Below are 15925 nucleotides of genomic sequence, written 5' to 3' on the forward strand. Positions count from 1 at the left end.
GAAAACTGGCAAAACAGTTCAGATCTCAGCAATTCCACCAGACCTGACTGCTCCCTTGGGAATGTGGAGATGATGGAATTCCTGCAGCCCTCTTGCAGATCTGAACCCGTTTTTAAGTGCCATCCCCACGCAGAACCTCGCTGTGTGGCACTAGATGGCACCAAAGCAAGTCACTGAGTATGCAAGCATCAGTAAAAACTTTAATTCCGATATTTTAACCTTTTTATCGGTCTGGCTTCTTGCCTGGCACTGTTGGCTCTGACAGTAACGCTACTTGTCAGGGGTGTTGTAGGTATTTTGTTTTCTCTGGGTCTGAGCAGCAGTTACCCATCATGTTTTGCTGTTGAGGATTTGCAGCTCTCCTTTCTGCCCAGGGGGCACCGAGATCAAAAGAATACATGATTTTGTGAGAAGATGCATATCTAACTCCTTATGCAAATAAGGTACTTACTTCCCTGCTTTTCAGAGTTCCTTTTAAGTCTGCATAATTCCTGGTCCCGGGAAAACTCCTTGTTCTCAGGCTCTTCAGGCAAGTGCTATCCTAAATCCTCAGTCCAGAGAGGTCAGTGAAGCCTTGGATGTGTTGTCTGGGATTGAGGGAGAGCAAGTGGTGGCTCCTGTGTCCCCCGTGCTGCAATCCTGGGAAATGCTCCAGGATTCGATGGAGCTGCGTATGGATCTGTGTGGAATGGCCTGCTCATGTTCTGGTGTTATCTGGTCCCAAAGGGTTTTGCTCTAAATCCTATTAAAAAGGGCTCCTTTTTTTTTTTTCCACCTTTGCATCTGTTCTTGTAGGTGGATGTTGTCACTGCAACTGTAAAAATCCAACATCAGGTGGTATCAGTGGATGCCTCTTCCTGCACAGGCAGCCCTGACACTCTCCAGAAGTTCTGTTTTTACAACAGAAAACAGGTGACTGTTTTCTGGTGCTGGTGGAAAGCTCCCTGCTGCAGAGATCTCTGCAGAGAGGCAGCCCCTGCAGCCCCCTGCCCTCGTGGCACCCGTGATGCTGCTGCAGTTTGGAGCTTTAAAGGCTTCCCCAAACAGGTCTGTGCAGAGCTGCAGGGCAGCACTGGCACCGTGCTCCTGCTGCACAGCCCGGGCGTGTGACAGAAGGGGGGATGCACAGTGATGATCCTGCTCAGACTCACCTGGCCAAAGGTGTTTCCATAGTTTCCTGTCTCAGCCTGTGGGGCTGGGGTTGCTGTGGTGGGCAGAGCACTGGGAGCAGTGTGGCTTTGTTACAGACGTGCTGGGGTAGGTCAGCAAGGCTTGTTGAGTCAGAGCTGGTGTATCCCTGTGCTCCGGTTCTTTGTGGTGAATACCACTACATTGCAGACTCCAGGAGAGGAACAAAGTTATCCTATATAGAGAATTCCCTGGTTTTCATATATTCTCTTGCAACAGGAGTTGAAGACTGTCTTGTCTTTAAAGAGTATTGTAGGTATTTTGTAATTGCTCACTGACTGTGTATTCTGATAGTGGATTTTTTTACTTTTTGGACTCTGGTATTTCCATGCTCGGCAGGGCTGGCTTTCCTCTCCTCATCCAGTTCTCTGGATACTTTTCTCACCAATTTCACCTGAAGCAGCTGTCTCAGTCTGCTATACAAATATATTCTGCTTGGATGGCTTTGAAGATGTACTAGAAGCTGCTCCTTTTCTCAAGTAGCTTTGTAAACCAGCATATATTTTACTTCTTGTAGCTCCTGCACTTGGTTGGTGGTTGATGAGGTAATCTCTTGCTGCTGATGTGAACAGACTGGTTTATGTGCATGACTGTAACCTCAGAGGAGAAATGAAATAACAGGCTGCATAGCAGACTTCAGTGTCAGGTGGGCAGGGAATGACTATAAAGTTTTTCTAGTGACTAAGGCTTGAAGTTGCTTCCCTGTTTAAAGAAATCGTATATCCTCAAATCTAATTGCTCATTCTTCATCTTATTTACAACTATTTAAAATCAGAAAACTCTCTTTACAACCTAGACCAGCTATTCTAGGTCATGGAGCTGCAGAGTCTTAAGTGATGGTTTTTATTTGAACACATAACTTGTTGATATGTGGCTTCTCGCCAGTCCCTCTGCATTCATCACCATAAGGTTGGGTAAATGACAGGGTTAATGCAGCACAGACATGTGAGGCAGATAATAAATCTGCTGTTGGCTGGCTGCAGTCACGTTCTTTTCTGTTGCCTGTCAGGAAGAAATCATGGAGTTACTTGTAAAGATTTAGGGGAAAAAAGCATTGGTGCAGCTGCAGGGTAAGAGCCCATGTCCATGAAGCTGCTGCAGGGAGAGACACGGAGCCTGTGTCACTGCTCTCTGTGTCAGCCTGCTCCTGTCCTACATCCCCTGAGCCCACTCCTGTCCTGCATCCCCTGATCAAGCCTTGATGCTGTGTTTTCCTTTGCCTGTGTCTGCTCACCCTCCTCAGTGCTTTCCCTTGTTCACTACAAGCCCAGTCCCAGTAACTAGGGCACTGCCACCTTTCCCTTCCTCGGAGGCCTCTGTCAAAAATGGTCCATCTCCCTTTTGGTAAAGGTGTATGTTAATGTGCTGGTAATGCACGGTGGAATAACCTGAAATTCCTGTTGGAATTGCTACTTACATCAGTGAGTTACACCTCTTGCTCCCTCATGCTTTGCACACTGCATTGGTTTTGGCGTTTTTGCAGCCAGCACATCCCGGTCCTTGGCTCTGCCTGGGCTGGGGTGGGAGCTCCTGGGGTGCCCCTGAGTGCCCACTCCTGTGTGCCCACTGCTCCTGGCTGAGCCCTGGGGTGCCCAACCCTGTGTGCCAGACCCAGCTGGCTGTCCCTGCTCCCTTCTGCTGTGGACAGGGTGCCACAGCCCTGAGGGCTTTGTGCCCTTGGCCCTGCTGTCCCAGTCCCCGGGGCGAGGCAGGGGGGTGTGCAGCTGGCATGGGCTGGATCCCTGGGCCAGGAATGCTGCCGTGCTCAATGGCTGCATTGCAGAGGCTGAGAGGAAAGGACTGGTGTGTAGCTGTCTCCTGCTGTGCTTTACGGTGCCCATCTGCTCAGTCATAGCCAGAAACAGGAACCTGCCTCTGCTTAGAAAGCTGCTCGTCTGCTCCAGCATCTGGCATAAAACCCCCTTCTGGGCTTTCAGGTTCCTCCTTAAACTTCTCCTAATTTCCAGCCTCCTCTCACATCTCAGAGCAGCACAGTGTCCTGCCCTGGCCTGGCTGCAGTGCTACTGGCTTCCCTCTGCTGGAGCAGTGTCCTGTGTCTCCAGGATCCCATCCTGTGCCTGCCCTGTCCCATCCATTTGTCTTCAGAAGGAGATAGGTGAGGCTTCAGGTGGTGGTCAGGCTGCTCCCTGTTTTCTCAGTAAGGCAGTCTCTAATTAGCAAGGAGGAGAGGATTATCTCTGGAATGTTTCCTTTGCTTCTTTCTAGAAGATGCTGCTGCCATTTTTTTCTGGTTGCACAAAACCTGCTGGCAGTGGGAGCTGTGCTGTAGCCCTGTACAGCTGTGCTGTAGCCCTGTACAGCTGTGCTGCGGGGAGGCTTTCCTTGAACCCCCATCAAGAATGTGCCACGTGAGATGCAGTTCCTGTGTGTGCCCTCAGCGGGGCCAGGTATAGGTGGGGGTCCCAAAGCTCCTGTGCAGGTGAGCAGGTGGGTCCTTGGTGGTGCCAACTGCCAGTGCCACGTGCCACTCCTGCTTCGCTCTGCAGCCCACCAGCAGGGCCATGGCTCACTGGGGTGCCAGGCTCGATTTGTTGGAGCTTTTTGCTGAAAATATCAGCTTTTAGGTTTGATTATTGGTATTATGCAATGAAAAACATTAAGTGAAAAATCTCACAATGACACTTTTAAAAGAGTCGAGATGTTGTCTGAGGCACAAAGACAGAAATGCAGGTGTGTGATTGGTAGCATTGCACCTTCATCCTTTGGAGCTCTGGCTGTTGTGCATTGATCAGGTCCCTCAGGGGACCCTGTGAGAAAATATCTCGGGAAATCATAATAACTGTTGGTATGTGCATGTAGCCAGTGCCATTTAAACCTTTCAGTAACTCCAGTCTCACTTTAAGGCATTTACTTGGCATTGAAGCAATTGTTTTTTATATGCAATCCTAATTCACATCACAGAAGGACGAAAAAATCCCGATCTGCTGTTGTCAGCCTTTTACTTGTGCTCTGGTATATCCTGCTGTGGCACAATCGACTCTGTGAGCTACTTGCAGCAGCACCACTGCTTGAAAGAGGAAGGAAAAGGACATGGGGATTTTGGGGTACATCTGGGAGAAGTTCTGCCTGGTGCAACCCTGGTTTTTCACGCATAGCCCAGAGAGTTCCTCCACTCTGCTGCTCTCGGAATGAACAGGCTGCCAGTCCCAGGCAGGGCATCGGGTCCTGGCAGTGAGAGCTGCTGCTCCTCCTCCCACCCAGCTCTGGCTGCTCTTGGCTCCTTGTACAGCAGCAGTGGCTGCTGCAGTGAAGTGATAGAAGGTGATAGGAGTCCAATTTGTATTGCTCAGCATCAGTTGTCCCTTTGGTATGTCACTGACATTTCCCTGAGGAAAATCCAGATGCAGTGGTTGCTGCAGAACCTTGTGAGAGATTCCTTGTTGGTCAGGTGCGGAACTCAACTCCTGATAATCGACAGCATGATGTTTTAATTTTATTTTTTTTAAGATGTTATGGTGTTTTTTATTTTGGAAAGGTCTGAGACCAATGAAAAGCAGGAATTAATCTTGCCTCCTTCCTCTAATGCTTTCCTGGCAGCCCTGGGTTTGGTGTCTGCTGCAGCCTGGGTTCCTGCAGAGCTGACAGCTCTTGACATGTGTCAGGTGCACATTCACTTAGTTCCAAACTGTTAGTAAATACTGCACAGTTCAAGTTTAAGGCTACAGTCGTATGGCAGGGACCTCAGCTGGCATCTCCTGGTGCTCAGGAGGTTCTTTGTGAACTTTGCTGTCTGAAGGTGAGCAAGGGACTTGTCATAAAATGAGAAGGAGTGTCCTCCATCAGTGGTTCCCGGTCTGTCCCATGCAGGGCTCTGTGCTGAGGGCAGTGGGAAGGAGCACGTGGCCTCTGAAGGGCTGTTTGGTGTCAGATGTGCTCTGGAGGGTGCCTGGCCGCCCCTGTCCCGCTGCTCAATCCCTGTCTGGTCTCCCTGGCTCAGCCATGGATCCAGGGGACTCCCGACGCCCCAGTGCCCCGAGCTCTGGAGCTGCTGGCACGGGTGTGCTGGAGCATGATGGGCTGGGGGGTGCAGGTGCTGGGCGAGCTGGTCTCCCTGCTCCCTCCCTGCCCTGGAGGGGCCCCGGCAGCCTGGGAGGGAGCAGAGGGTGAGACACTGGGCTGAGCTGGGACAAGCAGCCCTCGCTGGGGAGGGAGGAGGGACTGATGGCTGATGCTGCTGAAAATTTGCTGCCTTTTTCTCCCACCTCCCTAATGCAAACAGATGGTTTCTGTATCTGAGGTCCCCACACACCCTTTGGCCTCTCTCCTCTCTCCTCCCTCCTGCAAGAGCTGGGGTTGTCCCAGGTTCTTCCAGCCCCCTCTCTGTGGAGTGGGGAGGCACGAGAGGGTCTGTGAGGTGCCCCAGGGCTGTGGCCCACCCACAGAGGGAGGTGAGGAGAAGGTTCTCATAACTGGAGAAGCACTGGAGGCTTCCGTGTGTCTGGGGCTGGTGCCTGGGAGTGAATTAGTAACACCAGCCAGAGGTTGCCTGAGTTTCCTGGTTTCCCTTTTTAAAGATTGCAGAATCTACTTTAAAAAGATGGAAAAAAGTGTGAAATGCTCCCAGTTTACAGATGGAGCACACGTAAGGACAGGGCAGGTGGCTGCAGGCCCTGTAGTGCACATACAAGTCATTTTTTAACACGAACCCTCAAGTTGTGCTGCTCTGTAACCAAGAACAACCTTTTCAATCTGAACTCTCCTTAAAAGACAAAGGTTTTTGCAAGCCCCTTAGATATTTCCCAAGCTGCGAGACTCACCAGATCTATAGTCTGTAAGTTGCTCATTCGGAGCTATGTGGTTTTTCCAGTGAACCTGACAAGTTTTAACATGACCTGAGCAAACTATGAAGGAAGAGAACCCTTATTCTGTTAATATAGTGAAAAGAACTCAAGTTTGCTTTCCTGTACTGTAAGAGGTGAAAAGGAATATGGTACAAACCCTTTTATAGCAAATTCAGATCTTGTAGTTACTGAATCTTACTTTATGTGAGTTAAGCTCTGCCAGGAAGCGAGTTACTGAAACCATGGACCCGCCTCACTTTGAGCCGTATCTTAGAAGGAAAGATTTAGTAGAACCCCATTTTTTTGCCATTGGGAATAAGGTAACAAGTACCATGCACAGAATGAATAAAAGGTTGATAAAGTCGTGCTATTTTGAGAACTTTTCATACTTTTAATTGATCCGATATTCATTATATGGTTCCAAGTCTGGTTTTCAGCAACTGCATCTTAATTCCTGTTGTCTTTTCACTCAAGGGTGGTTAAGAGCAAGTAGAGTCACTGAACAATTTATCGAACGCTTTCCGACTGTCAGAGCTCACTTACCTGTCACCATCATTGCCTTCGGCTTGTCTGGGAGCTGCATCCCGAAAACGCCTCAGATTCCTCCAGAACGCATCTCGAAACTACAGCAGGCAGGAGAGTATTTCCCGGGAGAAGGCAGCTGAACAAACCATGTCTGGCAGTAAGATTTTTGGCTTCCGATGGCTTTTTTTGTGATACCTGATCAGAGAGTCAAAATTCCCCTGGCCAGGAGCAACTGGAGCGACTGGCTTTCTCATTCCCGGGAATGACTCACATGCCAGGGTAGGAGAGCGCGCTCCCGCTCACTTCCTGGCTCCAGAGCAGCTGGGGCGCCCGGGACACAGACGGTGATTCACCTGGAGGTGGGTTCGCGCTGGGAAGGCAGAGCCTGGGCGCGGGAGACGCCGGGAGCCTGTAGTGTTCTGTGCTGCCCGGGCTGCCCTGCCTCTGCCCTCCGGGGCGGGCAGGGGCTGCGGGGGGAATGGATTGAACGGGATCATGAAAAATCTGGGGCTGGAGAGATGCAAATATTTGCTAATCGAGATTATCATATCAGTTATTAATTTGACTGTATTTAGACATCTTTGTGCTCTGAACAGATCCTCTCTCCTAAACAGCGTGTAGATCAAAGCAGAATGCTATGCCTGTCACTCAGTGTTGCAGCTGAAATGACTGGAGTGTGTTTCCTGCTGTGATGATCCTCAGGACTGACCAAGCCCACTGCCTCTCACAGCACTGCCTTCAGTGGTCCTGGCTCTACACACACTTACAATCAGGCTATTTAGTGCCTTAAGAGCATTGAAACAATCATGGGACAAAATTGGGGCAGTTCTGTTGGGACACAATTCTGCTTTGTGTCAGTGGAGGATCAAGTGGGTAATTTTCTATTTCTGTCACCTTCTTTAAAAGAAAGCAAATACCTATCTCCCTTGTTAAAAATTATGAGAAAACAAAAAATAATATCAGTGCTCTGAGAGCAGTGGCTGCCGAGGCCCTCTTCTGTGTGTCCTGTCTGCACTTCTCCAGACACATTTCTCTTATTTTCCCCCTGAAGATCTGAGGGACTGAGCCCCCAGCCCCTCTCTGCTGGCACTGGACACCCCTCGGTGCCCCATCACTGCAGGGAGCCTGCGAGGGGCCGAGTGAGCAGGACCTCCCTGCAGTGGTGAGCAGCTTCCTCTGGCCTGTGTCCAGGGAACCCTGTGCTAAATCCCAGGTTTCTACAGTGGGCAGACTGTAACATTCCCTCTTGCCTCAGCACCTCTCCCTTGAATCAGGCACAGTCACTGATCACAGGAGGCTTCTGGCACAGCTTGCCTTTGCAGACTGGCTTTTGCAAGGCAAAGCAGACCATGCAGATGAAGTTGTAGGAACATGGGTCCACTCTGTTATGTTTTCAGCTTTATTACCACAAGCTGCCAAACTCATCCCAGGAGCTGGATATTCTGACATTAGGGGATGGTCCCTGTTGCAGGCATCCCCTGAGGATGGAGAAGGCTTCCTCTGTGGTCAGGAAGAGGAGACTTTTCCTCTCTCAGACCTTGCGTGTGACTGTGTAGGACCGTGTGTGCCAGCTTCCATTTCAGCTGCTTTTGGCTGTCCCTTGTGCTTCATGGTTTGGCAGGTGCTTCTATTTTGTTGCCCTTCCAGCTGCTTGTTGGAGATAGGGGAGCAAAAGTCAGAGGGTATGTAGGGGGTTTGTACCCTCCTGGAACAACCTGCTACACACTTGCCTTGTGCTGTGCGTGAGACCCTGCGCTCTGGAGCGGGTGCTGGGCTGCATCCTGGCTGTGGAGCACAATTCCTGCATCCTGGTGGGGTCACAGTTTGGCCTTGGTGTGGTGTGGCTGCTCCTGTGTCCTGAGGCCTGTGAGCTGTGATCCAGACAGAGCACAACAGCACATGATGGCTACATTCATGTTGTCATTCTTCAGGCACTTGCCGGTGCTGGTGGTCCCTCAGGCTGGGCTCTAAGAACCAGCACAGCAGGATGTGCAATGGAGGAGGGAAGAAGTTGGAAGTGAGAACTGAAAGGTTTAAAAAATATAACAATCTCTTACAGAGACCAAGTGTTTACGAGCCAGCACTCTGGGAATGAAGTGCACACACCAAAGCTGGTGTGTGAGTAGTGGTCAAATAACAAATAAAATCTACCCCAGAATGGGGTTTTGGCTTGTTTGGTTTTTGAATGTTGTGCAATGACACATTAATTTGTCTTTAAAATCCCTGTATTTTGGTGCCTCAGCAAAACTCGATGGGTTAGAACCCAGTGCCCTGGCATCCCCAGGCAGGCTCCAGCGCAGACGTGCTGTTGGCTCCCAGGCTGGAGCAGGTCAGGACGAGCTGACACACGAAACGGGGGGAGTTTGTCGTAAAAACGGCGCGGGAGAAACGCGAAGCTCTGATGTAAAGAAAAGCTGAAGGTAACCTGTAACTTCACTATTGTTCACACTATTTAAAGGCTGGATGTCCCTTTTTGTGTTCTGGTGATTAGAGAGCAACTCTCAGATTTCATAAGAACCTGAACAACGTTATTACAACAATTACTGTGTTGCTTCATTCTAAAACTCCTTCACTGCCATATTTAGCAATACAAACTGCAGGGTTATGTTAAAGCAGATTCACCACCTGGGTAATGCACAGGACAGGCTGTTTCTGTTTTTTAAGCAGAAAAGTGACAGCAGGGCCAGAGCTTGCGACACGGGGAGGATTCTCCAGCATTACACGTGCAGATGTGAAGGTGCTTTTGTCAGGGGAAGTGTCCTGGAAGAGCTGATACTTCTCCTTTCCTGTAGTGGATTACTCCAGTCACTGTGTGATGACTGTCACTAACAGGGAAGGAAGGAGGAAAGGAGCTAATTCAGAACTGACTTTAAAAGCTCAGTTCTTTTTCTCTCGATCCTCCAGTTCCTCACAGCCTGAAGTTCCCGGCCTTGGCTGTCTGATTCCAGCTGTAGGCTCAAGCCTGTCCTGGTGCCTTCAGTCCTCCCGTGCTGGCTCTGTGCATGTGCTTTCACGTGGGTCATGCCTTGACTGCTCAGCTTGGCTTCCCAGCTCTGATCCAGGATGCAAATTGTTTGTTTGCATTTCTAATTAAAGCACTGCTGTGTGCTATGAGAGCTTTCTCAGTACTCAGGTTTGTAGTCTGGGGGGACATGTATTGCTGTGCTGAGGGTCAGGACATGGATGAAGAGCTGAGTTTGGACACTCAGGAGTTACTGTGCTGTCCCATGGAGGAGAGGCGGGCTGAGGCCTCGATGGTGTGTGTGTTAGGCAAGGGTATAAAATACTTCCCTTATGTGAAACACAAGTAAAGTGCAAAATACAGAGAAATTTATGTAAGCCCTTGTGTACCCAAATAAGTGATTTCCTACCAAACTTGAGTTCTGAGTGCCCTGTAGCTTTCCTTTCAGCACCTGAATGACCTGTAGAGGTGTTAAGGACAAGTGTCAGTGGTTTCTGTGTGAATCCTGGCCCATGGGAGCCTGGGACAAGGGTCATCTCTCCGAACAGGTTGAAGGCCTGGTGCCAGTTTCCAGTTTCTAGGTTGTCTGGAGTGAGGGCAAGCCATGCAAGGGAACATTTGGCTGTGGGAAGGGCGAGCCCTGCTGCTGCCTCCTGGTGTGATGGGCTGGAGTGAGCACAGGTAGGGTGGGAATGGTGTGTTTGCTGTCCTGTACAGCTGCTGTATCACTGAACACAAGGGTTTCTCTTGGGTCAGCTCCAGCCTCTTCTAGTTGGGTTGGGAGAAAAATCAGATTTGGAAAAATGGTGACTGTTGTATTGAATACACTGGTAAACTTTGCTGAATTCTATAAATCTCTTGGCTGCACTGAAGGAATCTGGGGAGCCCAATGAAGCAGTTCTGTGGCATGCTGCTGTATTCCCTCCCGGTGCTCTGGGGCTCCTGGTTCCAAGGGAGGTCTGTTCTCTAAACATGTCTCCCTTTTGGTCAGGTGTAAAACATAAAAACATAAAACTGAGTATTTCTTTGAGCCTTAAAAAGCAGAGACCTAAACTGTGAGGCATTTTAACTGTTGTGATTTTTACTCCATCTGGAGGCAGGGATCTAAAAATTTGCAGAAAAACATGCAAAATCCCAAGTCTTAGAATTCAGGGCCTTTTTTCCCCCTAAGTGGATCAACAGGTGTCGTGTCCTTGCAGTCACCTTCTCTTCTCTGCTACAGTTTGGTAACTTTGGCTCCCTTTTACCTACCTAAGAAACAGCAGCTGAAAAACAGATGATTAAGACTCCTCAGAAACCTTTGGCACACCCCTTATTTACGGAGCAACTCAGCCCATTTTGAGGTCACACCCACCCCGCTCACAGGCTCTCAGCACAGAGCTGGGGGAGCTGCCAGTGTGTGTGTGCAGGGCATTAGATGGGCATCAATCACAAGCAGTAGAAATCAGAAAATAAAAGAAATTTCCACACTGGAATAAGTTTTCTTACTTCACCATTTTCTTCTTTTCTCCCTACCACACTGCTCAGTTTTCCACTGTAAGTGCAGAGCTGGATGTCAGTGCTGGGAGTGCTGGGGACCTGTGTGTTGCCTGTGCCAGTGGGATTCAGAGGGAAGAAGGAGGACTGAGCTGCAGAGGTTTGTCCTGGATTCTCCCCTCACACATCCAAGGTTCAGGAGCACAGATTTCAGTGGGCACCTGCCTGGTGGAAGGTCACAGCTGTTTTACAGACCCCTTCTCCCAGTGTTTAGCTCAGGCCCCTCTGTTCATTTCCACACTGTGTCAATAGGCTGAGAGGAACATCTCCAGCCTCCTGTATATTCCTTTAAGCAGTTGCTAAAGTGATGACTATTTCAGCAGCTAAGAATTCAACGTATTTACTTTTCCTAAAGGAGCAAAGTTAGTTCTGTTAACACTGTATGTGTGTGGGGAGAGAGAAATTAATTCCTGAATAGCATTTAATCCCAAGAGCAAGACAATGGCTGAGATAACACTGATTTATGGGGAAATTCGTAACCAACTGGAAGCTGACTGGGGATTAGTTCAGTTTCCAGCTATAAAAGGGTGTTACAGCTGTGGATGGTATGTAACACGCCTGGTAGAGGAGATGTAGTGGGTAGAAGTTGCTAAATAAGACATACATCTCCCTGTGTGGCAGAGGCTGGGGAACCCCAAAGGCAGATGTAATTAATGCACAGTAATCTAAAACAGCTTTGAAAAAAGCAGGCTGTATGGAGCAACCTACTGGATTGGATTAGGCTGCTGTAAATAATGAATTTCTAAAAATAGCAGTGAAGTGGTGATCAAAGTGTCTGGCACGTGTGAGAGCACAAAGCTGTCAGGAGAGCTGGAGGAGAAGGGGTGATTGGGGGTAAATGACATGGCTGCTCTGCTTTGGAGAGTTGGAACCAGTAAGTGGTTGGTGTATATTTCATGTCTTAAAATAGTGCCATAAGTTCCAGGATTTTGGGTTAGAAAGTAGCTTCTCTCCAGTCACAGCCTGTGTGGGATAGCCAAGGAGGAGCTCTGTGAGTGGTGCAGAGAGCCGGGTGGGGAGGGTCAGGCAGTGTTCCTTGCTCCCTTCTCTTGCTCTGTTGTTGGGACTGGGAAGGGTAAATGTGCCACCAAGGGGGACATCTCTGAGTGTTCCCCTCTGGTGAGTGGTAGGGTGGGGGTGAGCACCAGCAGCTCTGGGGTACCCTTTGTGGGGATGCAGTCCTGGGTGCTCTACTGGCCTGGATGAGGAGTGTGCCCTGGGGGGACCTGGGTGTTGCCAACACTGTCCTCCACCAAAGTGCTGCTGGGAGCAGAGGGAAGAGCTTTTTGCCCGCTGAGGCTGACCAGTGAGTGTACATAGAAAACCCATTTTGCTGTTTTTATTAAGTATTAATATTACAGTGCAGCCACCCTTTTGTTTTCTCCAGCAGAGGTAAACCAAAACTATTTTCCAAGTTCTCTGTGAGCACGCAGAGTGTGCAGCTTCAGAATCAAGACTCGGTAGGAGACACTTGTGTGTCCAGTTCAGTTTTTGGGTTTCTATAAAATGCTCTCCGACGGGTCTTTACTCTCCTGCATAACACCTTCTGCACGAAGGGCTTGCACAGGACCATGTAGATCAGGGGGTCCATGCAGACGTTGGTGGCCGCCAGCCACAGTGTGCTCTCTTTGGCCACGAAGAGCTGCTTCTGCAGGGCACAGTCCACGTGGGCAGTTGTTTGGCTCAGAGTGTAGGGGACCCTGCTGAAGTGGAAGGGGGCAAAGCACAAGAAGAACACAGTAAAAATGATGAATACTTTCCCCTTGATCCGTTTTTCCCTTTTGTTGTCTTTCTTCTGTGTTTTTATGTATGACTCATATACCTTTTTGGTGATAATCATATAAAATAGCAACATGAGGATGAGGACAGTCCAGAAGATGAACTGGCAGATATAGCTGACGGCTTCATGCCACTTGAGTCCGAGGTGGCTCTTCAAGGAGGCACACTTCCTCACAGACTGGGGCGTCGCTGTCTTGTTGGATAAGATTGTGTTGGGCAGAGAGAGAACAAGGAAGAAGAGCCAGACCAGACCTGTTAGGATCTTTGCTGAGGTCGGGTTTTGCACCCAGAACTTCCCAAAAGGTCTCACAATCTTGAGAAATCTGTCAAAAGCAATGAGCCCGAGCAGCACTATGCTAATGTACATGGTGTCATAGAACACGACAGCTGAGAAGCGGCAGACAAAGGCTTTGAGCTGCCACGGTCCCAGGCCGGAGTCTGTCAGGATCTTCAGAGGAAGCATCAGGGTCATTATAAGATCTGAAACTAAGATATTTTTCAAGTAGACGATGAAGGTTGACGTGCTTGGAATGTGGCAGAAAGCCCAGCAAGCCAGGCTGTTCAGCGTGAGTCCCAGGAGGAAGATGAGCGTGTACAGCGCTGGGAAGAGCAGGCGGGTGATGCTGGTGTCGCGCTGGCACGGGGGGGAGGAGGGAGCTCCGCCGGTGTAACCCACAGTGCTCGTGTTGGCAGGGTCTCCCATCGCTGCAAAAAGACTTGGATGAAAAGGAGAGAGAAAGCACAAAAGATAACTTTCTGCGTTTAATGTTACGTGCTCCTTAGGGGGATGTTTGTTTGCAGGAACAAACAAAAAACCCGAGCGTGCGTTACACAGACTGGCCAGTTTCTCCTGTGGTTCATAGAAAATCTAAATCTTTGCCCAAGTTTAGGTTGTTTACAAACTAACATCCACTGAAAAGTTAAAATGGTACATAGTCATTCTGGAGGCCTAAGGTAATGTTGTAGCAGGGTGTAAGTGCAGATTGCCTGGAGCACTGTTTGTTTTTCCTGGAGATATATTTTAGCAGTAAATAGAAATGTTCCCGCTGTGGGCCAAAAGCCAAGCACTCCTGGGGAGGTGCCTTCTGGTATTTTTTTCCAAGCACACACTGCTTTGCTTTCTCAGCACACCTTCAGATAGCATTTCCGAGGTCAGACGCACAGTGGTGGTTCTCAGCCCCGAGCACCCATCACGCCCCCAACGCTCCGGCCGTGCCAGTACCTGAGCAAACCTGCAGCAGCTGTTGCAGAGGCCTCCGTGGCTGTCCCCGGATCATCCGCTGTTCCTCCGCCAACAGAAGCCTTGAGCAAAGTATTAAAAAAGGGGAAATGAGTAGAAAGAAGAGATCTTTTTCTGGTGGTGTGGTGTGTGGTTTCCTTCCTCATTTTCATGTGTCACCAAGTTAGTTAATCATGCTTTCTCTCTTCCCTTTGCTCTGCATGAGAAAGCACACTGCCTTCTCCTAAACTGGTAAAGGAAGCGTGACCCCATCCCTCGAGACAGACACATTTCTGGGTTTGTGTGTATGCAGGACAGACCTGCTGCTCCTGCTCTGGGCATTCTGATTTGGCTCCTTTAGAGATGTGGGATGAACAAACGCAGAGTATTTCCTGACAGTTTTCCAGGATAATCCTCAAATGTAGCTCCAAGTTGTTGTTTGTGTGTGTGAATTCGCTGTTCTGGATGGCACTGGTTATTGTTAATGCGTGACCAGAGTCTGCTCAGAGCCACCTTACAGTGGGTACTCTGTAAATAAACCAGTAAAACTGGTTTATTTTGGTCTGTGTAGCCAGATGATGTGCTGTGCTGGTTACAGCCACTTTCTGGTCCTGGCAGGAGGTACTGCTGCATGCAAGGCTGTGGATTGATGATGTGTTTGTTAGGTGTAATGCTGGAGTTTGGTGCATTTCTCTGTGAACAGAGCTGTTTGTGCAAGTCTGTTCCTGCCCACTGATGTGACAGCTCTGGCTCTGTGCTCGCTGCAGTGTGGGAAGTGCCTCATGGTCAAGCTGTCCCTTTGGGGCAGGCATGGATGGATTCACCAGATGCTTGGGCTGCAGCTGTGACAGGGAGTTGTGCATCAGTACCTGATGCACTTAGGCTAATGTGGGGGCTGGTGTCAGTGTTAAATGGCTGGGAGGTTGAAGAGCCTTGAGGATGGCTGGGATGAAGCTCACCCTTGCCACTGCCATCAGTGGGATATGTCCCTGGCTGCCCAGCCCGCCTCCTGTTTGCCCATCAGTGACAGTGTGAAGGTGACACAGGCCACTGCAATGCTCCAGGACTGATGTCCAGTGCAGTGCCTTCTGTGTTTTCTTCCAAACTGAGCTCTTGATGCTGTTCCCAGCTGTCAAAGGCAGCAGGTACCAGGTACCTCTGTGTGGGTCACAGTGTCTGGGGTGTCTGTTCTCTGAACAGCTCATCAGACCAGGGGAGGCAGCTGCCAGGTAATTGCCACTCTGCCCCTGGGTGTAGGTGCAGTAAATATGTGCAATGAGTGCTGGGTGGGAGTGGGGCATCTGGCACATCCCTCCTGGGCACTAGTGGGAACTGGTTGGCCTGGGGGCCTGTGGGAGCACACTCCAGGGTGACTGAGCACTGTTTCCAGGGAAATCCTGGTGCTCTGTGCCCTGCAGTGGAACCCAGTTACTGATATTGTGTCAGCTGGGGCAGGGACCAGCATCAGCAGGGCACAAAAGGGTTGGTGGAAGGTTTAACTCATCCTGAGGTTATTAGAGATGCTCAGTGTGGCAGTGAGTGAGCAGTGAGTGAGCTGCCTTTTAACTTTGGAAATTGGGGTTCAGTGGCAGAAGTGCCCTGGCAGGCAGGGACACGTCCTGGGAAGGGTGGACAGGCGATGGCTTGGGCAGGCCTGAGCTCTGGTGTGATGGTGACACACACTGATTAATTACAGCTGCTTGCAGTGCTGATAAATGAACCACAATTTATTCCAATAGCCCACGGGCTATTTCATGTGTGGTGGTTGTGATACCTGCAGATGTCATGTACCTGAAAATACTTCCCTGGTTTTTTTTCCAAGTTTTCCAATTGCAAAAGGGGAAATGGTTGAATATTTTATGTAGTGCAAAAAGTCTTTGCATATTTTCTAATATAATATATCATTCTCTGTAA

General features: G+C 49.5%; 2 protein-coding genes across 2 annotated transcripts in view; one reads left to right on the forward strand and one right to left on the reverse strand.

Annotated features, from left to right (window-relative positions):
* Window positions 1-15925, forward strand: part of LOC135419360 (mediator of RNA polymerase II transcription subunit 12-like protein) — a 46659-nt gene that overhangs the window by 25261 nt on the left and 5473 nt on the right. The gene's annotated exons all lie outside the window — the stretch shown is intronic.
* On the reverse strand, window positions 12325-15825 carry P2RY13 (purinergic receptor P2Y13). Its single transcript, XM_064665644.1, has 2 exons — window positions 14015-15825; window positions 12325-13508 (listed from the first exon to the last, which is right to left on the reverse strand). Exons 1-2 carry the CDS (start codon window positions 14182-14184, stop codon window positions 12464-12466), a joined length of 1215 nt encoding a protein of 404 aa, XP_064521714.1. The 5' UTR covers window positions 14185-15825; the 3' UTR covers window positions 12325-12463.

Source organism: Pseudopipra pipra, chromosome 10 (genome assembly GCF_036250125.1).
Source record: "Pseudopipra pipra isolate bDixPip1 chromosome 10, bDixPip1.hap1, whole genome shotgun sequence".
NCBI classification, from domain to species: domain Eukaryota; kingdom Metazoa; phylum Chordata; class Aves; order Passeriformes; family Pipridae; genus Pseudopipra; species Pseudopipra pipra.